This window comes from Mytilus californianus, unplaced genomic scaffold, assembly GCF_021869535.1.
Source record: "Mytilus californianus isolate M0D057914Y unplaced genomic scaffold, xbMytCali1.0.p SCAF_2, whole genome shotgun sequence".
NCBI lineage: Eukaryota > Metazoa > Mollusca > Bivalvia > Mytilida > Mytilidae > Mytilus > Mytilus californianus.
In genome coordinates, this window is record NW_026262668.1 from 81,497,186 (window position 1) to 81,522,958 (window position 25,773).

The 25,773-nt window shown below is 31.8% G+C and overlaps 1 protein-coding gene across 1 annotated transcript in view; it reads right to left on the reverse strand.

The window, feature by feature from the left end:
* Positions 1 to 3,090: 3,090 nt before the first annotated feature.
* Positions 3,091 to 25,773, reverse strand: part of LOC127728275 (signal transducer and activator of transcription 1-alpha/beta-like) — a 46,491-nt gene continuing 23,808 nt past the window's right edge. The window contains exons 8-18 of the mRNA XM_052235570.1: positions 24,128 to 24,279; positions 23,466 to 23,621; positions 20,410 to 20,550; positions 18,351 to 18,651; positions 16,828 to 16,923; positions 15,034 to 15,169; positions 13,045 to 13,225; positions 12,516 to 12,688; positions 10,128 to 10,304; positions 8,690 to 8,753; positions 3,091 to 7,540 (exon numbers count right to left, since the gene is read on the reverse strand). Coding sequence (XP_052091530.1) covers positions 6,463 to 7,540; positions 8,690 to 8,753; positions 10,128 to 10,304; positions 12,516 to 12,688; positions 13,045 to 13,225; positions 15,034 to 15,169; positions 16,828 to 16,923; positions 18,351 to 18,651; positions 20,410 to 20,550; positions 23,466 to 23,621; positions 24,128 to 24,279 — 2,655 coding nt within the window. The 3' untranslated portion in view covers positions 3,091 to 6,462. The remainder of the gene's footprint in view (positions 7,541 to 8,689; positions 8,754 to 10,127; positions 10,305 to 12,515; positions 12,689 to 13,044; positions 13,226 to 15,033; positions 15,170 to 16,827; positions 16,924 to 18,350; positions 18,652 to 20,409; positions 20,551 to 23,465; positions 23,622 to 24,127; positions 24,280 to 25,773) is intronic.

The window sequence follows — 25,773 nt, forward strand, 5'->3', positions numbered from 1 at the left end:
TTGCCCCTAGTGATTTGACACACTTACACATCGAATTGGTCAAATTCCGATGGTGACTGCAACTTATGTAGAGTAATTTTCAGTCGTTCTTCCTCCTAAACTCTGTCGGACCAGTTTTTGTGTAAGGTGCACACCCTTTTAAATGATTTCCATATAATGTGAACATGAACATACTTAAAAGAGAGGCAAAAGATACCAAAGGGACATTCAAACTCATAAATCGAAAATAAACTGACAACACCATGGCTAAAAAAGAAAAAGACCAACAGACAACAGACAAACAATAGTACACTAAACACAACATAGAAAACTAAAGACTGAGCAATGCGAACCCCACCAAAAACTGGGGGTGATCTCAGGTGCTCTGGAAGAGTAAGCAGATCCTGCTCCACGTTGCTTAACATGTAAACGCCATACGATGGACTATGTATGTTAATGATGAGAAATGGGAAGTTGACAATTAGAGAAAGTTGAAATCATCACGTTTGTCATAAATTCTAGTTTGAAGTCGTCCATCTCCCTGAATATTGAGGAAAAGATCAAGATATGAAGGAGACCTACTTTTGGTAGTATTCTTAATATAAAGTTCACTGTGATATATATATATATGTAGGACTCTAAAGTGCGATGGGGACGCTAAAACGCGATGGTCACGCTAAAGTGCGATGGCCTACGCTAAAGTGCGATGGTTTTATACGCTAAAGTCCGATGTCGCGATACGCTAAAGTGCGTTTTTCCGCAAAAGTGCGTTTGTTCGGGAAAGTATAGACGTTTGCAACGTTAAATAGCATTATGACGCTACAAGCCGTTTGTACAAACAAAAATGGACATGCCGGTAAACGAGAATGTTTGTGCAGATGAAGGTTTTTTACAAGACAAGAAAAGAGAAACAAATGATCCAAATCCGAAACATTTTTGGTTGGTGCTAGAAGAGTTTGTATGAGGAGGAGTTATTTCCCATAAAATCATACAAAGTAACAGAAAATGCAAACCTTTGATCCCGCTGTGTCTGCAGGGACAAATGTGTTCTGTCAGGATACTGAAAATAAAAATACTTCTCATAAACATATAAACTGACGATAGTAAGGGGAAGGTGTATACCGTAAAAGAGAGCGAAAACAGCAAAATACACCAAGTGTCAAAGTATTAAATTCATCCATTTGAAACTCCTATGTCATTTACTTGCGTGAAATAAAAGCTACTTTTTAACTTTCTAATTGAATTATTTTATAAAACAATTTTTTACAACATGGTTCGTCATGTCTGTGAAAAAGATGGATACTCGTCAACAAGACAATAACATAACGACCAGAGGTGTAGTATCACAATATGATTGCAAATGAGACAAGTCTCTATCCAAGGCTAAATGTCATTAATGTAATTAACTATAGGTTAATGGCTAATCCTGCAGATAGCATTCTATATCGACCAAAGGGTATCAAAACGACCAGTGTAAAACAATTCAAACGAGAAAAATAAGACTGGTTTATATACAAAAAACAAATAAGAAGATGTGGTGTAATTGTCAACGAAACAACTATCCACCAAAGACCAAATGTCGTCGATGTATGCTCCTAATAACATTATGACCTTCAACGGGGAGCCTTGGCTTACATCGCACAACAAGCTATATAGGACCACGAAATGACTAGCGTTTAAAAAACAATTCAAAAGAGAAAGACAAAGGCATGATTTATAAACAATACAATAGACGAAAAACTAATTTGAACACAGCAAAAAACAAAAATCATTGCCTGAGCCCAATTCCCGTTCCATCATAGCACTTTAGCGTATGAAACCAATGCACTTTAGCGTGTCATCTGATCGGACTTAAAAAAAAACAAACAACCATCGCACTTTAGCGTCTGACACCATCGCATTTTAGCGTAGACCATCACACTTTAGCGTAACCATCGCACTTTAGAGTCCTACATATATATGAGATATAACCACTCAATGAAATGTTATTTATTGAGTGACAGTACATTACCAATACATCTGAAAGTGAAATTAAAGAACTTTGCAAGATGCTTTATCTTTCTGTTTTTGAGAAGATTCTGAAAGAATACCCATTGGAATACAAATTGTCTGCTGAAATATCAATCCATCAAACTTAACAGATATGCTGTCGATCAAAAAGTCCAGCATTTTGATGAAATCATCTTCTGAATCAGTGTATTTGTTATGGGAATCGGTATCATTCTTCACACAAAGTTAGATTTTCATAACCTTCAACAAGGAATTTGTATCTACTTTTCTCTTTTTTATACAAAAAAGCTCTGTTTAATTCGACGATGTAGTCAATCTTTAAAATGAGCATGGGGAAAGAAGTGTAAAGAGTAGAAATTCAAGGTTTTGATATTTCTGCAAAAACAGGTCGACAGTTTTTTCCTGAAATTTTTAGGTCGATACATCTTGTCATGCTGATCATTTTTGCAATTTACATTTTTAGCCTAGCTCCTACAGTTTTTGACAAAGGCAAGGAAATGACATAAAACTTAAAAAAAATCAACATTTCAGGGGCAACAACTCCAGAGCAAGTGGGCAGATTTTTCCAACTTTTTTGGGGGTAGTTAGAATTTGTTATGCTGATCATTTTTACCTTGTCAGTTTTTCTCTTATTGATATAGATTTATAGATATTAGCCAAATCTGTAGTTTGACACTTATGTTTTATATTTAGACATAGTGGCCATGTTGGTTGATCAACCTAAACTAAAATCACAAACTTTATAGTTGATATCATTCAGATGAGGCAGACAAACTTTGGTTTCAATGCAATGTGTTTCTACAGAGTAGAAGATTTTTAAAGAAAAGTTTAAAAACAATGGAGGCAAAGTGATGGCAAAAGCTCACATACATCTGAGATAAAAATCATATCCTGTCTTTAAAGTTAAGTTCTCATTAAATTAAGAAGAACATTTTGCATTGTAAGCATCTCTAAAAACCACCATCCCAAGTAAGTCAAGATGAATGTATTCTTCATGTCTGAAAATATACTTTCTTTCAATAAATATTTGAGTAATGATAATCTGTTTACAAATTCTGCAGGAATAGATTACTTATTACTGTAATACTATGTAAAGTCAAGTTTACAAATAATGATTTTTTATTTACAGATCAAAATTAACAACAAATAAACATGCACTATATAGCTTTCACTAATGTACATAAACAATATTTGACCTAAAATATTGCATGTCTTGCTTATTAAAAAAAATTGGTTTAAAAAAAAATATACCATAACAAACAGATGTCAAATCTTTTTTTTTTTTTTTTTTAAGGTTTACAATTTCAAACACCTGTTATAATTTTGTCTTGATATTTCTATAATTCCATCATCATTGACAAATAAATCAATCAGCTGTCAATAGATAAATTGATGAGACAAGAGACTGCAGTTCTTTTCATAAAATATCTTAAGAGTAAAAATACTCGTAAGTCATACACATTTCAGTATAACTTACGATCAATTTTAATCGAAATATTTTTTGTGAAAAGAGTAGAAGGAGTATTAACAATTATAAATATAAGGTCAAGTATGGGTAGACTTAATTTTTTTTTGTGAAATAAAGGTTCTCTAAAAATTCACAGGACGGACAGTAGACAAAATTTGCTAATGCTACATAAAGAAAACAGAATTTGTGTTTCTACTCTAAAATCAAAAGCTTTGTGTCCATAATGTGTAATAAACCCACAATATATATATATATATCTACACAGTAAAATGACTCGATAAATGTGTAATGTTTACAAATATGTTGGCAACTTGCTATGAATATCAATGGAACTCAAAACATATTCCCGTTTCAATATGGCACAATATTTTACATCTTCATAAATAAAATATATACATAAGATATGAAATTAAGATTAAAAACTAATGAACATCTTTTTTTAAACGAAATGTACGTTTTCTATAACTATACATGAAATTAGGATTTAAAATTTACAGACAAATTTTGCAAACATTGATCACATGGTCTGACCTAAATAGTTTTTGTGATAGCTTTTTTTTTTTAACACAAAGCCAACATTTTCCAAAAGAACATTTATAAGTGCAAAATGGAGTTTTATTCAATAAAGATAAAAAAAATTATCCAGGATTGGAAATATGCTACGCAATAAACAAACAATTCAAAGTGATTTGACGTCTACTATATGTGTCTTTAATGAACTACTTTTAAAATGTAATATACTGAAACACCATAAGTGCTAACCTTATTTGGTGCAATCAGATTACCCTAAATTCTTGGGACTAAAAAGGCATTTGTGTCATCATAGAGGGAGTTTTTTTTTTCATTCTTTGTGTTTAGAGTGAGCTTAAATTGCAAATACTGGGTATTCATAAGTCTTACAGAGTATTTTTGAGCAATGATAAAAAGTACTTTTAAATCACTGAAAATATTAAAATAGTTGCAGTAAATATCCCAATACATCATACCTTTTATGATTGTAAAGAAATAGCTTACAAAAAAGTCTTTATATTTTGTGTATTTAAATGGCACATTGAATATAAATTGTATTCCATTAATTATACATAAACTACAACAAATTACACTGATATGTAGCTTGTGAACATAACAGCCAATCAAACAAACAATGACAAAGCTACAAAATGGTTTTTTTAAATATCCAAGAGATCAGTGTTCATATTTTTTTAATATGATAATGTCAATCTTGTAGAATAACAAGAAATCATATTCATATATCTATATACAAAGTGAAATTGCAGCAAATCTGCTAGTGCAAGAAGGTTACCTTCTTGATAGGAATGATACCTCTATGAAAAGTTAACTATCTCTAAGGTCTTATGCTAGTAGTACAGGAGGTATTTGGTTTGATCCCTGGGCGGGTAAAAACAGACTTGTACAATGACATTTGATGTTTCTCTGCTAAGAATGCAGCATTTAGAAGAGAGAGCAAAGACTGGTCCACTTTAACATGTTTTCTTATGGACTGTTAACTTCATGCTCCTAGTATTTAGCAGTAAATAAATAAAAATGTCAAAGAAATATAAGGCTTTTAAACTTGCAGTATTTATATTCTAAAGAAGCTTTTATCAGATTTTTGAATTTGATACTGTAAACTTAATTTCATGTACTATCTACAGTATGACTTTAACATGTTTGACTAATGGTTTATGTTGGAAAATGTAAACCATGTGATGATCAGATTGTCAAAGCCTTATCTGTTGCAATATCTTTTTCACTTTTATCTTTCATATCGACCAAATAAGATTAATTTCTAAATATTCATAGAGCAAAATTATTCCGACTACATTCAAATATTCTAAAAAAAAATGTGTAAAGAAATAATCATATGATAGAATAATGTCACCTGAATAAAACTTTGATATACTTTTAGTACATAAACTGTCAAAAAATAATTTCTATTAACTACAATATCAATTCAACACACATCACTGTACAAAACAAAAATATGAATATCAAAGTATCTTAATTTGTACAAAAAACTATACATTTCATTTAATTATTTACTGTAACCTTTTGAATAAAAGTAAGTTCAATGTCAACCCAAATACTATAATAAAATATCTCTGCAAAGATATACAATTTGGAATGAATCTAATTGAAAAATAGCTAATTTACAAAAAGATAAAAAAAATATTGTGATGTTATAACAAAAAAAGCTATTGTGTCTTTTTTGTATTAATCACCTTAACAATCAGAGGCTACCAAATACAGAAAATTATGTGCAATACATTTTACAAAAATTTAAACACTGTTTACAAGCGCAATTCTAAGAAAGTGTTTAATATTCCAATCAACAAAATAAACTGTATATATAAATGACTTAAATGTAATAATGGCAAGGTTTTATAATAACACAAGATAAAGATATGATCAACCAGTTTGAAAGCTATTTAAAATCACAAATCAGTTTTGAAAATATTTGAATAATATGAATATCATAACAAACATTAAATACATAGTGGATATTATATGTTTTTATATACATTTCTACTTTGAAAGATTAAAAAATAACAGACAGGCTTTAAGGAGACAAATCACTCACCTGGTTAATATTCAGTTCAAAGATAACATAACTTCTGACAAATTCAACTTTGGCTGCCATGGCTTTGTTTTCATTAAAAATAAAGTGTCAAAAATATTTTATCAGGTAGTTTCAGAGGAGAAGTCTTTTGAAAGAATCTGCATTTGGCATTCATAGTTTCTATCAATCAGAATAATGAGACATATTAAAAAGGACCTTCCATGTGTTATTCCTGCCAACTTTGGTTCAAACTTGACCTGTGGTTTTAGGGTAGATTATGAAAATGAAAACTGTCTAAGATCAACATCCAGTCAGATGGACACTGGACGCAAAGTGATAACAATAGCTCACATGGAACTATGAAGCAGTTGAGCCAAGCAAACTTACTGTTAAATTCATGATTCATAAAAAATTGAAATAAAGTTTTGAACAAAAACAAAAAATGTTAGTTATCAGGGTTTTCAAGGTCTTGTCTGTCCAAAATCAGAGAAGTATTTTGGGGGTAAAATTCTGTTAAAACAGCCATTAAGTGTCCAAAATTACGAAGTTGTTCCGGATCTGTTACCATTTGCTGTAACTGTTGTATCATGTTAGCATTATTCTCTTCTGTAATCATTAAATCTGTTGGCTGGTTGATGGTTTCCAAAGTGTCAGCTGGTATATCAACTTCAGGTATCCCAAAGTTTTCCTCTTGATTATGTTCTGCCAAAGACAGCTGCGGGTTACCTTCCATAGGGTATGCATTGGCTAGTGTCAGAGTCAAATTTGAAAAGTCCACCAACTGTTCAGCAGTAAGCTCTTTCTGAACAGAGTTCAAATCAATTTGATTAGTTTCTCTGACGGGAATGAACTGAGGAGGTTGAGTACCTTGTGCATGTTTAGAAAGAAGCTTTTGTTTGAGACCTTCTACTGATGCTTTATTCTTCAGCAAATTAATCAAAGTTGGATGTTGGTCCGGGAGACTTTGAGATCTGTTATAAACAAGACCTTGGGCAGGTAAGGTGTAACAAAGGTTTCCATTCACTTGTGCACTGTAAGTACAGTTACCATTTACTATTTGATCCAAACCAGACGGAATTCCATTAATTCCAATTTCATCTAAGACTGTCACTGGGATACTGGCTTCCTGCTCTGGAGATAAAACCTGAGACTCATCAATCGAACTCTGTGGACTTGCTACAGCCATTCCACTTGACAATGAGCCTTGAGGACTCAATACTGGGTAACCATTGGAGTAACTCATTCCATTCATAATGGTGCTTTCAGGTGACATTATGTTGTATGTAGAAGCTGGACTGGGTTCCTGTGACATAGGTGTAGACTCATTACTGTTTCTCTCTCCTCCTCCATATAAGGTTGAGGTAGGACTGGGATGGTCATATTTGTCAATAGTAGCTACCATATCATTTATCTGCTGATCACTATAAATAAATGTAGGTTCTGTTGTTTCATGTTTGGACTTCTTAGTCACAGGTATGTCACTAGGAGGTTCTTCTTTAACAGTATCCTCAATTGACATATGACTGAAAAAGATTGTAATTTACATGTAAAAATTTCATCTAGAATTTGTAAAGAAATATAAATACTAATCACCATATTAAATGATTTGAAAAAGATTTTGTCATGGTACATTTTCATTTGCTGTAGATTGAGACATTATAGCAGCCTTTTTATTACAGCGAAACCCAGTCTAAACCAAACATTTTGTTAATAGAAAACCTGTAAACCAAATGCTTTATTTAGAGCTATTCCACAATTGATCATGGTGGGAGGGATGGGAGACACTCAAATTAATAAATTGTGGGCGGTTGCATTTTCATAAATAAACTTAAATATTTTAAGTACATTGTAAAATGAAAATTTTATTCTATGGTTGGTTGAGGTCTAAAAAAGTGCCTCCCATGCCCCTCATGCATTTCATTCTTGAACATTCCTTATAGAAAACCTGCCAAAACCAATGACTTTGTTTACACAAAATCTGTTTAAACCCAACACATTGTTTACTATTGAAAACGCATTACACAGTATAGCTGACTTATATAAACTGTGAAACCAAATTTCAGAAATCCTTGTATTGTAGTTCCTGAGAAAGATGTAACGAAAATATTCATGGGACGGACAGACGGACTGACTGACAGATGGATGGACGGACAGACAGAAGTAAAACAGTATACCCCCACTATTTTAAAGCAGGGGTATAACAAACAAGTTTATTTATAGAAAACCTTTAAATTAACTGTGATCATTACAATCAATAAATACACTTTAATCATTCTACCTGTGTAACTGAACTCTAGTCTAAGTCCAGAAAGAACTTAGTTTAAACAGGTTCCAATAGAATTCATTCTGCTTCTCTATCAAAAACCTTGAAACAGTAAAGAAAATAAGGTGCATGTTTGCCTTTTTAAAAACAAGTTGAAATTTCTAATGGATTTCTATATTTGAAATATCTTTAAACCAAGAATTTGAATATCATATTTCTTTCATGTAAATGCATACCTATGAAACTTTATTGGCAAACAGGAGAGTGGAGGGAGACAAAAATACCCAAAGGCTATGATGACAAGTAACTAGTGTACAACTAATAAGCCTAGACAAAAATTTCCTTCAACTGTTCTTTCTTGTTTCCAAGCATTTTTTTCTATCTTTATTGTTTTACTATAGTTACTCACTTCAATCTCACATATAATCTTTCCTCAAAATCCAGGTAATCATCCTTAATGGTCATTTTTCTACCTAAAAAAACAAGTTAATAACATTTTATCAAAGCTTCCACTACAATACAAGGAATTTTTACAATGCTACACATTTTTATTTAGGGGCCAGCTGAGGACCACCTCCGGGTGCAGGATTTTCTCGCTGCATTGAAGACCCATTGGTGGCCTTCGGCTGTTATCTGCTCTTTGGTCGGGTTGTTGTCTCTTTGACATATTCCCCATTTCCATTCTCAATTTAACAATACTCACTATTGATATTGTCATGCATATTTGCAGCACTTGAGACCATTCTAAAGTAGGATGGGTTTTTTCCAGCCTTAACAATCCTAGGTTTAAGCTTTGACTATTACATACTAATACATAGCATAGAACTCAGTCTTCAACAATAACTAAAAGGTGTACTATCAGTGATACTTATAAATAAATGATTACAATATATTTTTTTTTTTTTTCATTTTTATTTTCCCTTTATAGCAGCCATATGGGGAGTTTATACATTTCTGATGATATTTTTATTGTGTAGTCATTTTTTTCTACATTTCTTTCTACATTTAAATCAGTTGATCAGATGCATTTTCCAATAAACCAATTTTTCAAATTGGTGCCAAAGTAAATAAATTCAAGATTCTTGGATTTTAATATTGAAAGCTTTTTTTTTTTATCATTTTTTTATTAGGCACTGTAACTTGGCTATGCCAATCTTTTGCTTGCCATCCATTCTTTTAAATAGGACAAGGTTGAAAGTGTGTGGTGACTCTTGTCTGCATAGCTGGTTTGATTAACCTGGACCATAGTACACAAATACCTTGTTAACTATATTTTTCATAAATTTATCAATTTGCTTTTTCTGGAAGTAGATTTTCTTCAACTGTCGTGGTTTATGAAAATGTCATTAGTTCATGTGATTAAAAAAAATCATGATTTTTAGATTAATATATTAGATCTCATTAGAAAATATAAAGTTCATGAGGTGCTTAAATTCATATCTGCTTGCACCAAGAGTTTCAAGAAATATTGATAATTAACAAACATGCATTGCTTTGATTGCACCATTAAAAGTTATTTGCTTTTGTGCCTCATACAAATGTACCAGTGGGGCCATTGTCAGTTTTCTTCTTGTCTGTAATTTCCTGCCAAATCAATCTATGTTCAGAAGTTTCCATTTAATCAAATAGAAACAAATTTGTCCACTTGACCAATATTTGTCCATTCTGGATAATTAGATTTTCAAGTAAAAAAGGCATGACAAGCCTGAAAAATTTAACTGGCATGTTGAACCATAAAAATCCTTATGATCCTCTATTTCATAGTTTTTGTGATTGTTAGAGATTACCACATCACTTTAAGAGCCGAACGTAGTTGTCTAGGGTTAATCAGTTTTAAAGACACTTACTATCTTGATAAAATGATGCAAATGCTTCGTCTCTGCTATTTTCTCCAGGATAGATCCATTGTAAAGACACTTCTTCATTGTTCTCCTTTAGATGTACAGATTTCACCAACTGTGCTAAACTTTTCTTCTTAAAGGAGTCTGCTTTGAATGGTTTTGCATGTCCAACTTTTATTTCTCCTGAAAAAAAATCCCCCAAAACTAACTGTCATATCTTTGTTTTGTTTGAAAGTATTTAGAGTTTCAATGAATTCGATTATTACACACTGTACATTTGTTTCCAATATTCTTTTTCTTTTTCTATAACTTTTCAAAGAGTGTGTGTTGAATAACAAATATCATCAACAGGAATATGTATCCATAGGACACCATGCAACACTAGCACTATCACATTTCAATATTCTGTGAATTGTAATATCTGGACCGAATTTGATATATTTTTAAATAACTCATTTTACAGTGAACATGTATATTTTAAAAAGTTTTTTTTAATATGACCACTACTTTATAGTAAACTACCTTAACCTAAAACTGTTGTTTGATATAAGAATGACGAAAGAACAAACAAACAAGGCAGTCACAGACTCTATGTATATAGCATAGAAAATAAAGAACAAGTTTGACTAGTGAAAAATTACTTTTTTCTACATAATTAAATAAATCTTTCAACTTTTAAGTCAGACTTGGCCGTTGTCTTTGCTGAAAAGTGATTTAATAATTATGAAGTAACTTGTCAAGGAATAGACTTTCTTTGTAGTTTTAGTTCTGATCTTAATCGCTCCTGTCAGTTGTGAAGAACACAGGTAAAAAGTGATTAACAAGCATTAGCCAATGTCTAAAGGAGGCATTAAAATGGTAATTTGATTACCAAACCACACCTGAGTGGCAGTTTTATTCCAAGAAAAAGCATTGGAAAAACAAAAAATAATGCGAAACAGCAATCAAATAAATCCCATTCAAATGAAATGATAAAAATTATTACTGTAAAAAAACAATTCTTGACCTAAATCCCAATCTACCATTTTGGTCATTGGCTTTTTAGATTAGGTCTTGTCTGGCAAATATGATTGTTTCTGGACGTTTGGTTGCAGGTCTAGGTGTAACAAAAAAAGTCCTGATTTTTGGTTGACATTGCCTTCTTTCTACTGCCCTTATCAGATCAGTTTCGCTCAGACCTAAGCACTTTCATGGTTTATATGCTCATTTGTTCAGTGTGGTCAAATGTCAATGCAGGCTACAGTATGTTACACCTATCAATATCCCTCGGTCATTCAGGTCAAAATAAGATGAATAAACTGCTTCGCTGAGCGCAGCTGGATACTCCTGCAGAAGTCCAACCCTGAACAGTTGGGGCAAAAATGGACACAATATTCAAGCTTGATACAGGTCTGAATTTGGATTGTAATTAAATATTTGACATATTATGGTTTCTGAATAAATGTAGTCAAAGAACTTGAAATTGGTTATATGAATTGAATTTATATTCAATTAAAGATTTCTTGCTGTTGTGCAATACTTAGTAAATCTATTGTTAGACTATAAACAAATAAAGTTCAATTTCTTCTCAATGTTATATTTGAAATTTATGAAAATCAATGGGGAGATTACATCAATAGCTATAAATAACTCACCAAAGTTTCATGAGAACTGCTGAAAGCATTTTTGAGTTATTGTCCAAAAACTGGAAAATCCCCCCTTTTTTAATGAATAAAACCCCATAACTCAGAAATGTAAAATCTAAAATTTATAAAATTCTAAAGGGAGCTTACATCAACAGATATAAACAATTCACCAAAGTTTCATGAGAACTGCTGAAAGCATTTTTTAGTTATTGTCTGAAAACTGGAAAATCCCCCTTTTTTTTATGAATAAAACCCTGTAACTCGGAAACGTTAAATCTAACATTTATAAAAATCCAAAAGGGAGCTCATGTCAATAGATATAAACAATTCACCAAAATTTCTTGCAAGTTGGTAAAAGCATTCTTGAGTTATTGTCGGAAAACTGGAAAATCTCCATTTTTTAATGAATAAAATCCCAAAACTCGGAAACGGTAAATCTGAAATTCATAAAAAACGAAAGGGAGCTCACGTCAATAGATATAAACAATTCACCAAAGTTTCATGCATATCGTTTAAAGCTTTTTTGAGTTAATGTCCGACATGTTGAGGACGGACAGACAGACAGACGGTCAACGGTATACCATACTATGTCCGGTAAACAGGGTATAAAAATGGTCAAGATTGACATTTGTTTAACGCAGGTGGTCAACTTAGGGTAGCAAAGATATTCTGAGCATTTTTGCTAGTATGAGCATCACAGACATAGGTACATGAACCATTAAAACAAAAATTAATAACACTGTATAATTAAATCATAATATTGACTTACCTTGTTCAGTTTTATAAACAAAAGAAGCAGAAACTGCACCACACATATTTTGACCTTGACCATCTGTAATGACTCTGTCTGAGAACCTCAGAAGAAAAGTGTAGCTCTTGAAAGGCTTCAAAAGTTTTAATTTCATTTCACAATCTTCTTTGGCAGAAAACCCATCAATTAATCTGTCAAAAAATATTCAAACTTACAACACAATTTATTTTTTTTATTTATAAATTCCTATATGGCCATATATACCAATCAAATGTTCACTGAAACATGCTTAATGCCTATCTTTTCTAGATTATAATAATGAAAACTAAAAAGATCAAAGAAAACAAACTTTAAACTTTTCTTAATTTATTTATTTCTGCATTTTGTGGCATTTTATGTTGACAGCAAAATATTCCCAACAAACAGAATACAAATTTTACAAAAAATTAAGCTTTTTTTACAAAATAATCAAGACAAAGCTTTACCTAGAAGTACATATTTTTGTAACAGATAAGATGTGAGACAGACATATAGTACAAAAACATACCCTTCTGTCCAATAATCCTGTAGATGGAATTTGGTCAGATTATAAACAGAGAGAACCCACATCCAGAAAGTTGCTGATTTATTCTTAGCGTCCCTGGATTCCTTAACATCCATCATCTTATCCAAACAGAACTTTCTAAACTGTATCTCTGTTTTACCTGTTATATTGGATTTCGGTAATCCTGAAATAAAAGAATTAATTTTAAGCATATTTTCACTACATATCTTTGACAAGAATAACTAGAAGAGGCATCTGACTTTATTTTTCTCTTTGGTGACATTAAAATATACAGTATAATGAATGATCATATTTTTTTCTCTGTCAAAACTCAAATACTATTGATTAAAAAAAACAAAATCAAGGTGAATTAAAACCACAAACATTTTTTCTTAATTGGTGTTGCTGAACAATGTTAGGTTTCTAAAGTATAACCTATTTTAGCGCAAGATTTTTCACCCATTTTAGTGAAAAGTGAAATTATTAATGCCCATTTTAGCAGCAGAAATTAATTCTTAATGTAATAATAAATTTTAATAGAATCAAGACAGCACAAGATAAAACATATGAGGTCGATTGTAATACAGAACTAAAAGTCTGAAAAGTTGACTCAGATGTTACAAGCCTGTTCTAGCCTAGAATTTATATCCTAGAGAAAATACATAATGGGCTCTTGATACACCCCCTGTACAATACTCATAAAATTGAGCTAGGAACCTTTCCTTCTCTTTTTCTTGTCTAGATTCATCTATACTTCTTATTCTTAACTGTTATTGTTTGCAATTTGATGATAGTATCCAGAAAGGCATAACTGGCTGGGTGACAATAATAAAATTGCTCATTATAATGAGCACGGAACGACTCTACCATAATTTGACCATGTAAGTCTTTGCTTACATGGGCTATCAAAAATAAACAGGTGAGCGGATTAATCCTGCACTAATATGGGCTATATAAGTTGAGCTAAAATGTCCCCAAGCAGTTCAGAATTTTTCACTTAAATGTCCTGCGCTGATGTGAGAGAGCTTACAAGGCCTGACAGACAGAGACATGGACACTCATTGTACAAATGCCTGATATTTCTATATCTTTTGTACCTGGATGCAAAGGTTGCAAAGGGGATAAAATAATATTATCCACAATCTGGCTTTTTGAAATACTAGAAGTTTGCATAATTTACTGAAAGTGAGCCAAAAGCAGTAAGTAGTTCATCAACTGCAAAGAACAGTTTCATCCATACAGATAAATGATGTAAATTTGAGCACCTATTTTAATTTAAAATCATATCTATATCAGTCTTAAAGTAAAGGAAAACTTTTAACCAAATCTTGAAAGATGTTAAATTTGTGACAATAATCATATATCAAGCATGTAGAGAAATATGAATAATAAATAGAGAATGTGTCCATGGGACATAGATGATGCCCCTGCTTGCATATAAAGTTATAAGGGGACATAACAACAGAACTGTTAAAATGATGCCACACCCAAATTCAAACTTGATCTGAGTTTTGTGGTAATAAGCATTGTGTATGAGTTTCATAACATTTGGTTGAGGCAAATTGAAGTTAAAGAAAATTCAGCAATTTTTCCATATAAAAGTGGCATAACTCTAGAACAGTATAATTGATGCCACCCAAATTCAAACTTGATCTGAGTTTTGTGGTAATAAGCATTGTGTACAAGTTTCATAACATTTGGTTGAGGTAAACTAAAGTAAGAAATCGGAAACGACAAATTCAGCAATTTTTTCATTTGTAAAGCAACATAACTCTAGAACAGTAAAAGTGACGCCGACCAAATCCAAGCTTGATCTGTGTTTTGTGGTAACAAGCATTGTGTATAAGTTTCATAACATTTTGTTGAGGCCAAATAAATTTGAGAACGGAAACTAATTTTGGGATGTACTTACATGTGTACGAATGGACGTACAGACAGACAAGGGTAACACTTAATGTCCCCTCCACTGCGGTGGGGGCATAAAATACCAACCTGAAAGCTTTGATGCTAGATGCATAAGTTCATCTGGTCTTAAATCCCTTCCATCTAAAGTTTTGAATTTACTGTTCAGCATAGCTGATACAGTAGACCATGGCAAGACAGAAGGACTGGTCAGAGGAAAATCCATCTGCAATTAATGATATTAAATACTTTTTTATCTTGTCACCTTTCAATGAAATGAAATATTCAATTGCAACATTGATTTTTACCAACTCTTTCTTTTAAATAACTAATTTGAATAATGAACCAAATTCTCAAGCAACATGTAAATTGTTTAATTTTTGATGGCAGGATGAATTTGGCAAATAATTGTGATAAGAATGCATCTATTTACAAAAAAGTTAATTACTGTGGAATCATTTATTTTCGTGCCCTCCAAATATTGGTTGAATGAGGAAAAATGCAATTTGTGGATATTTGATTTCATGGTTTTGTCAAAGTCTGCATACAAGCCTATAGACAATTTTTGTAATTCCTTGAGCATGCTGGGATCGTAATATATTGCGGCCTCTACCCAAAATACTGTTTTTTTTAGCTCCAATGGCTCTCCATACTTTGAAAGGTCAACTGTATAGTTTTTAATTTAGAAATTGATGCATGTTCCCTCAACCTAAGGCTATTTATTGTCATGTTTCTCAGGTTTAAGGTGCAGTTTGAGCCCAAATACTAACCTTGTAAATTGAAATCGGACAAAACTGGTTTTTCTGGAGGGGTGGGCTTCCCTTTAGTGTCTGGGACACACACAGTACAGACCCTAAAACTTTTTAAATTAGTGTCAATCCGCGGGCAGATATAACTACGGTTCGTGTTTATTATTGAAATACGCTTAGGGAATGACTACTTCTGGTTGCAGACCTGTCCAGGTGAAGGCAAAAATCCGGAAAAATCTGTGTATTCCAGATTATTGTGGAAATGACCTTCTTTAGACTACCATACTTAGTTCAGGTTCAGTTCGATTCAGCACTTTTGGAGTCAATGTGTTCACTGGGTTCATCTCTACATGCAGACTTCAGCGAGATACATCTATTAGCATCCCTCAGTCTTCCAGGTTAAGAAATAGGATGAAAAATCATCGCTTTTTGCACCTGATGACCAACTTTAGGTCCACCTAACCCCACTTCATTACCCCAACTACTCACCCCATGATCCCCGATCTTAGCTAATAATTTTTTTTTAATGTTTTTCTCTAAACTTTATAGTTTTCAAGATAAAAGCAAAAATATCAGAAAATTGTTTAAAAAAAATTCATTATGGGCCATATAGCATCAATTGACTATTTCCAATGAATAGTAAAATTGGTAGAGAAAGGCATTCTGATCATTTTAAGGTTACAGTTTTTTTTTCTTTCTCATATAATTTTCAAGATAAAAACCAAAATCATATGCTAACCCTTCTGTTCTATTCTAGCAGAAATGGCCATGTTTGTTGATGAATCAAATTCTTTAATATAAAAACTTTAAAACAGAATGAGAGTTTAATCATCAAATACAGCATAGACTATGTTTTCACCTGAGGGAACTTACAGGTTAAGCAATTGGACAGTTTCTCAGACTAAGGGAAATACCCAGAAAAGGGACATAATTGATTGTTCTTTTTGTGTTGGGGGTTTCAACAAATTAATAAATAATTCATTAATTCAAGTGTTAAAATTTAGGTCAATGTCAAAATAGAAAACATAGGAAGTTTTGATATTCAAAAAAAATGTTTGAAATGTCATCATTCAAGCTTTCAATAAGGTTTGAAATCTTCTATATATTTAAAATGTGTCTACTTTTATTTACATACCAGATCTTCAACACTGAAACACTGCCACAACAAAGAACCATGGGCATTTGATCCTTGGCTGGCTCCAGTTGTTATAATTATCGGTAATGATATGGTCTGAGAAAAAGAAAATGTATTATGAAAATATCAATTTTTAGGATATGACACTTAATAACCAAGGTAATTCTTTTAAAGGTAAGACATACATGTACAATAAATAACATTTGATCAATAGATAGTATTGTTCAGGTCTGAAATATCAATGCAAAGAAATAGATATCATAAACTGGTGAAAAATAAAATAACTCAACTTTTACACAATTATACAGATTTTATTGAGAAACTCATGATTCTACCTGCAGAAATTTGATAAAAAGTGGTATTTTACACTCAACTTTTAGATTAATATTACTAATAGAGACAAGTTAAGGAATCATCTTTAAACCTTTTATTTTGGCTTAATAAACTTTGCATAATGGTTAAAATTATACTTTTGTTGTTCAATCATTGTGTCTGGTGTATGTTGGAATTTATATCAATTAATTTATAGTTTGAAATAAGACTACGTTTATTTTTTTTAATAAATTCTGTGTACAGATTTACTATGAGCATTGCAAAAGATGTGTCATCTTGTACTTTTTATGAAGTTTATGCAAACTCATGATTTCATATGATTGTTCTTCAAGGTTTAAAACTCTTAGCTTGATTTCAATGACTGCAATACTGATACAGTATTGTTTATTATGGTTGCACTTGTACTTATATTTCCGTTTTCTTTTAAACTGGTATCATTGAAATGAGTGCTTTGTTTGTTCTATTTTTTATTTATTGCATATTCATTTTTTAATCTTTTGTCATTCCACTAATCATGATTTAAACTGGAGAGGATTGTGATAAAAAAAAAAACTTTAACCCAACCACATGTTTATATAGCTGTCCCAAATCAAGAACCTCATGAGTAGTTGTATCTATTTAATTTTCATAAATCTTTTTGTCATTTAGGGAATTTGTTGTTGATAGGTGATCTTTGATAATCTGTTTAATTTATTCACAACATTTCTAGAATCAGGGTGATTTGTTGCTTAACAGATAAAGATAATCAATAAATTCATATCATCGCTATTTTCAAAAATTTTGCTTTGCTTTTTTTTTGTGATAATTTTTCATATCACGCTACTCACGTGATATGGGTTTTTCTCAGTCATTTAGACAGAGAATGTTTGATGTTGCCTCAGAAAACAGCAATAAATAGATTATCAATGGTCTTTCAAACTTGAGGATGTTTCTCTTCTACATCTCATCTCAGTCGAAAAACACCCTCTTTTGAAACATTATCTATAATTTTTAAATACATCAATGTCTTATAATTTTTTACTTGTGTCAAATCTAAATGCATAACGACTGTTTTACTATTAAATCTCTTCTTTAAGCTGTCTTTTCATAGAATTGTAAAACAACTCATTGAACCATTCAATTTATGATACCTTTGACAGAATCAAATTATGGCAAAATAAAAATTTTATATTATTGAGATTTCAACTTACCCTAAATACAAGTTTTTTACTAGCAACATTCTGTTCTGTTACAAAAACAATTCTGTATTTCTCCTCACAGACATGTTTGTCCTGATCCCTCTTGAAGTCAGTCAACTCCAAGTTCCTGAATGTAGCATATCCCTGCTGTCCAAATGGCATTGTTCGGGAATTTCCTTTATTAAGCAATGGGAAACTCTTCTCAGCTAATTCTTCCCAAGCATTTCGATGATGAATATCATTCAAAGAATCTTCATGACAGAAGTAAGCTTTAACTTTCTGTCGTCCAACCAAACCTTCTGTAGCTACCAATCTATAACAGGACATTAATTAATAGCTACTGTTCAGTAATAACACTCAACAATCATTACCTACTTAAAATGGTATCATTAATTTTCTTAAAAATAGTAACAGTTGCTATAAAAAATAGTATTAGTTGTTTCTGAGATACATTTATAATTGCTAGACACTATGCTATGCAAAAAATAATCTGGAAAAACAAATATGCTGTTAAATCAATTCTCAACACAAAATTCACATTTTCTTATAGATTACAACCCTTTCATTTGTTAATTCAATAGAAAACATTCTTAATAGACACTTAATCAAATTGCTTCTGAGCACTGAGGGATAAAGATTGCTTTCATTTTGCATGAAAAACTTGTAAAAAACAAACATTGCACTGTATTTAGCAAAGAAACATAGTCCAACAATATTTCAAATTGAGTTATATCCAAACAGCATGTACTATTTTAGGCAATTTTTTCAGCAAGTAGGTTAATATGCAACACTTCATTCTAAATGGAATAAATATCTGAATATACATTATAAATCAATTGTTTGACATGTACATGGATATGATCTAAAGAAATTCACCTCACTGCCCTATATGTTATTTGTACTCACAACACATTTGTAGAGAAGATGGCTGAAATACAGCTAGACAGCAGAGATAGGCATTCAATTGAACTTAGTGTAATCTTTACTCAACATCCCCCCCTCCACTCCAAAAAAAAAACTAAATGTTTTTTTAGGAACAACACAGAATAGGCCCGCATTTAAAAAAGCTTGAAATCATTTTTAGGAGTGGAAATTTGAGAATAAAGTCTGTATAACTGTTATTTTCACGAAATTTTCAAAGTCCAAAGCCCGTAATTTTGACACAAATCAGCAGAGCAGAACCCAACATAAACTTAATCTGTAACTCATCATAGTAGACTCTCACATACTAAAAATCAGCTCAATATATGTGAAGGTGTTTAGGAAAAAAAAATGTGTAAACTGTTATTTTCACAACATTTTCAAAGTCCAAAGCCAATAATTTTGGCAAAAATCGGTGGAGTGGAATTCAACGTAAACTTGATCTGTAACTCATCATAGTAGACTCGCATAACTAAAAATCAGCTCAATATGTGAAGGCATTTAGAAATAAAAAGTCTGTATAACTGTTATTTTCACAAAATTATTTCAAAAACTTTGTGGCGGGGCCATAAAAAACCAGGATAATTAATGACCTCTTAAACAAATATTCAATCTAAAAGATGACAAATTGAATAAATAAAAATAAATATCATTTTGAGCCTGAATCATCAGGTCTTTATAATCTACACTGCACTATAGGATGAAGATTGAACATATCTTATGCAAGTCTCAAAAAAGAAGCTATTGGTCTTCTCTGTGCCTATATAGCTATGATCAACTATTCACAACATGAGATATGCTTGATCAGGCCTAAATAACTTTGACTCTGACTTTTCATCAGTCATAAAGTTCAATCTGACTTTGATAAGTTTGACTATAACTAATCAAGTCCTCTTCCTGTTTGTTGGTAAAACACACAAAAACCTAATGTTTCTATCAAGAAAAACTCACAAGTACCATCCAATCAACAATTATCAGATTTGCATCATATTAACATTTTAAAATATCTTGACACAATATGATGCCTTTTCAAAATTTTTCCCTGTGCTCTCCGGTCAAAAATCTTCATATTGTGACTTTGAGTTGATATCTAACAGTATCAATATGCAGAAAACCTGATAATCGGAACATATAAATCAGTTTATGTTACCTGACAGTAGCAGTAAATTTTGGGCACTTGAAGGTTTTTCCTGGCTTAGTTTCTTCATCATCAGCAGCATCCTTTGTCCTCTTTTTTGACCCAAGTTCTACTTTTATGAGATGACGGGTTTGTTCAGTAACCAGAAATGTGCTGATTGGAAAAGATAAAAAAAGCAGTGGAAATAATGGTTCCCTTTTTTATATAAGACAAACAACAGAAGAGAAATATATTTAAATAGATAACTTCTTAATCCTATATTTCTGTGTTTTGATAGTGAAGCATAAGTACATCATGAATCTAAGTGATGAGCAATATTTTTTTTCAGTATACTTTTGACTTTTATGAGGGTAATTTTCTTTCAGGCCATTAGTTTTCTTGTTTGTATTGTTTTACATTTATTATATTGGGGCTTTTTATAGCTTGCTATAAGGTATGAGTTTTCCTCATTGTTGAAGGCTGTAAAGTGACCTAAGTTTGCTAACCTTCTACGTCATTTGGTCATTGGTGGAGAGTTATCTCATTGGCAATCATATGACATCTTCTTATTTTTATATTTACCTCAAATTATGTTAACATAAAAACAAAAGATAACAAATCATCCATTGTGTTTATGATCTAAGAAATAAAAATCACAAAATAATCAGTGGTGTTTGTAATCTTAAACAAGAGGCTCTCAAGAGCCTGAATTGCTCACCTGTAATTTTTTGCTTAAATCCTTCATAAATGAGTATTTTTGCTTTTCAATATGGCTTTAAAATGCCATTTAAATGTTTTTTGTATCTGTCATATTTTCTTCAAAAGCAAAAAAATGCATTTTACCCCTATGTTCCATTTTAGCCATAGTGGCTATGTTTCTTGACGTACAAGGAAATAAAATACAAAATTTATACTAGATACTCTGAAACTCATTCAGCAGTTTCAAAGGAAAATATTTTATAAAGTAAGCAAACTAGATGAACAAATTGTGAAAAATTGTCTTTAAAGGACAATAACTCCTTAAGGGATCAATTAACAATTTTGGTCATATAATAACTTATTTGTAGATCTTACTTTGCTGAACATTTTTTGCTGTTTACAGTTTATCTTTATCTATGATAAAATTCAAGATAATAACCGAAAACTGCAAAATTTCCTTAAAATCATCAATTCAGGGGCAATAACCTAAAAATCAGATACCCGATTTGGCTGATTATTTCAGGGCAGGTAGACCTTGACCTAATGAATACTTTAACTCTGTCTGATTTGCTCTAAATGCTTTAGTTTTTGAGATATAAGTCAAAAACTGCATTTTACCCTATGTTCTATTTTTAGCCATGGCGGCCATGTTTTCTGAGGAAACAGAAAATAAAACACTTTATTCTAGATAACCTAAGAATCATTCAGCTTAAGTTTGGTTTAATTTGGTTCAGTAGTTTCAGAGGTGAAGATTTTTTTAAGTTAGAAAATATGATAAACAAATTGTGTAAAATTGTCCTTAAAGGGCAATAACTCCTTAAGGGGTCAATTAACAATTTTGGTCATATAAAAACTTATTTGTAGATCTTACTTTGGTGAACATTTTGGCTGTTTACAGTTTATCTTTATCTTTAATAATATTCAAGATAATAACCAAAAACTGCAAAATTTCCTTAAAGTTACCAATTTAGTGGCAGCAACCCAACAATGGGTTGTTAGATTCATCTGAAAATTTCAGGGCTGATAGAACTTGACCTAATGAACATTAATACCCCATTTCAGATTTGCTCTAAATGTGTTAGTGAGATATAAGCCACAGCTTAAGTTTGGTTGGAATTTGTTCAGTAGTTTCAGAGGAGAAGATGTTTGAAATAGTTTACACCTGACGAACGACGATGATGACGGACGTCAAGTGATGGCAAAAGCTCACATTTCCTTTGGAAAGGTGAGCTAAAAAGAAATTCTAAAATAAGACAATTGAAACAGATCTCGTGTTGTTTATGCAAATAATTTTACCGAACCCTATGTTAAAAGCCCTTACAATAAATGTGTTTTCCTTTTTTCGTCATAAATCTTTAAGATTTTATCTTCAAACATTTTGGGAAAGCTGTTTCATCTTCATATACAAAATGGACCCTTCAAAGGGGAAAGATGTTAAGTAAAAAGTAACAGAAGATGACCTCAAACAATTGGAATTTTTCTTGTTTCATAGGTTGTACTTGAAATTTTCATCCATTGGGATATCAAAGCAGGGTTACTTGGCAAAAAGGATGAAAACCAATATCCCCATCTTTCACATTGGACAGGCCTACTTTATAGGTTTGGAAAGTGTATTTTTTCTTGCAACATGTTTGCATTTTTTTTTCATATGCTTTGCTGCTTGAAGTTCATTGTTCACCATGATTTGTGAAAATTGATAAAAAGCAAAGTATAGATATTTTTTTCGTTTCTCGAGCATCACAAAATGTCCATTTATTTCCTGTTTGTAACATACCTCTTCCCTTTTTTATGAACTTATTGGATGATGACATGCATTTTTTGTTTTGAACAGCAGAGACAAAAAATTTGGCACTAAAATGTAAGGAATGATGACAAAAAAAGAGAACACAAAAAACTGTAATAAAGTTCAAGGTCAAAGTAATTCTATACATATCTATGTCTTGTAAGATTTTTTTCTTCTTTTCTTTTTTCCAACCGACCGACCAGAAAAAAATCTTTCGCATGGAAAATCTATAAACCAACAAATCAAAAAAACCTTGGCCCAAGTAACATGATTTTTTTCCCTAACTACTAAATCTGAACAGAGCATGTCATTTGAAGAGTGTTCCTCCTGACATTTATAGTACAAAACATATTGTGCTCAATGAATACTGTAGATTCTTTATTATTCGTGGGATACCAATTTTTGTGGATTTCGTTGGAACAGGTAAACCACGAAATTAAATGTTCAACGAATGACAAATTTTATATATGCTTGTATGCAGACTTCGGCAAAACCACGAAATTAAATATCCACAAATATGCAAGTTTTCCTTAATCCTTGAAAATTGGTATCCACGAAAATAAATGAATCCACAGTAATACTAGTGTTCTAATATATATAGTGATACCTTTGACAGATTTCTTCGAATAGTTTGTACAGGTTGTTGACGATGTCTTGTAGATCAACATCTATCTCCATATCCCACTTACAATTAGAAAGTACAAGTAAATCTGCCTGGATAAATTCAAGAGTATTGTACAGCAACTTTCCATACTTCTTACACCTACAAAAATCAGCAATAAACATGTCTTAAAGTTATTTGACTAAAGTAATTAAGATTGCGACCTCGCTGTAGGGTATGAGCAAGCATATCAGTCTAGTAAAAAGCAGGGTTCGTTCAATCATTTACAGGTTTCATTGTATTAAAATAGTTTAAAAGATGCTCAAAGTCCCCTAATCCATGCAAGATAATGAAAGGTAATTAACTTCACATATACAAAAATTCTTAGAAAGATGAAGGGATATAAACCAAAAACAAATAAATTGGAGAAAACGTAGGCAATTTTTCCACATAAAAACTACACGATTGAAAATAGGCTCAAATTTATTAAAAATATTTTTTCATGGTGTAACTTAATAAAAAAAAGTGAATTCTTCAAAATTAATTAAAAATTGTGTCTAGTGGCTGACTCTGCAACGTATTTAGTTTTATAAATGAAAACATCAGATTGCTTGTATTTTTTTTTTACTACATACATTAATAGTATAATTGAAACTGATCATATTTACCTATCTTCCATTTCTTTAAGTGGGTAGTCAGTCTCCACTAATGCTACATATTTAGACTTTGATTGTTTCTTCCATTTAGTTATCACTTCTAAAAATGTTTTCCTTAATTCTGTTCCTCTTTTAAGGAAATCTCTTAATGCATCCTTGATGGCCTAAAAAAAAATCATACCACTTATCAATAATGGTTTCACACATTTATGCAGATTAAACTTTTGTTGTCCATGAATACCAGGGGGGGCCTCGGTGGCCGAGTGGTCTAAGTAGTTACTACTGTAATCACTAGCCAGTCAACACTGAGGTTGTGAGTTCGAATCCCGCTCGTGCGGGTGCACTCGACTCCAATCTTAATTGACTAGGATTGTCAGTTTTCCTATCGAAGGTCGGTGGTTTTCTCCGGGCACTCCGGCTTCCTCCACCAATAAAAACTGGCCGCCACGAAATAGCCCAAAAGCGGTGCTTAAAAGTGGCGTTAAAACACCAAAAATCTAAATCAAAATCAAATCCATGAATACCAGAAGCAATACAGGAAATACTCAAATATTTTATATGGTTAAAATTCAAATTTCAACAATGTTGTGCCTTCAACATGTTCAAATCTGACCTAGGACTATGCGGGGTTTTGCGGAGACTTTGTGACCTGACGTATCATTAAAAAGGACCTTGGTGAAACAGAAATGTGCCTAAAAGGATTATGTAAAACAAACTCTAAATCATCAACATAACTTCCTCTCACTTTCCTATAATCATATAGCATTACAAAAAGTTCAGATTTTGGTGATACCACACACAAAATGTCAGGACATGATTTTATAACAGAACAAGAAATTTTGTAAATATGAATGAAACCACATGGTAAAAAACAAGTTGACCAGTGAGCTACTACTCACTAATGAGACACCCACTATAAGTATCTTATACAAAGGAAGTTGAAGAAAACATCACATATTATAGCATATAAATATAAAAAAAAGAAGATGTGGTATGATTGCCAATGAGACAACTCTCCACAGGAGACCAATGGCAGTTTACAACTACAGGTCACTGTATAGCATTCATCAATGAGCAAAACCCATACTGCATAGTCAGCTATAAAAGGCCCCGAAATGACAATTCAAAAGAGGTGCCAAAACCTCCCCTAACCTGAGACAGTGTCGTAACAGTACAACATAAGAACAAACTATAAAAATCAGTTGAAAAAGGCTTAACTCATCAGATTGATACAAAGCAGAACACATCCCACAAAAACACAGACCAGATGTTGCAGGGTATTTATACATCCTCACAGCAAAAAAGACAAATAGTACTCCCAGTTACTGACAGCTAGTTCAAAGCCAATAACAACTAATAAAAAAATCATGCATCTAAGACTAAAATATCAATCAGTACACATCAAACATCCAATGGATTTAGTGTAAAGACGTCAAACAGTCAGAGAAACCCATGACCTTGCTCAATGCCAAAATAAAGGTATCGACAGATTGTAGAGCTATGAATGTGTATATGTATATAAACATAATATTTAGTTGATTTTAATTTACTGATAACAAAATCAATATTTATAACAATAAACAATATGCAAAGATCTAATTACAGTGTTGAATTGGTAACCTTTTAGAATAAGTTTATTTAGAGCTATTTTCCTAATG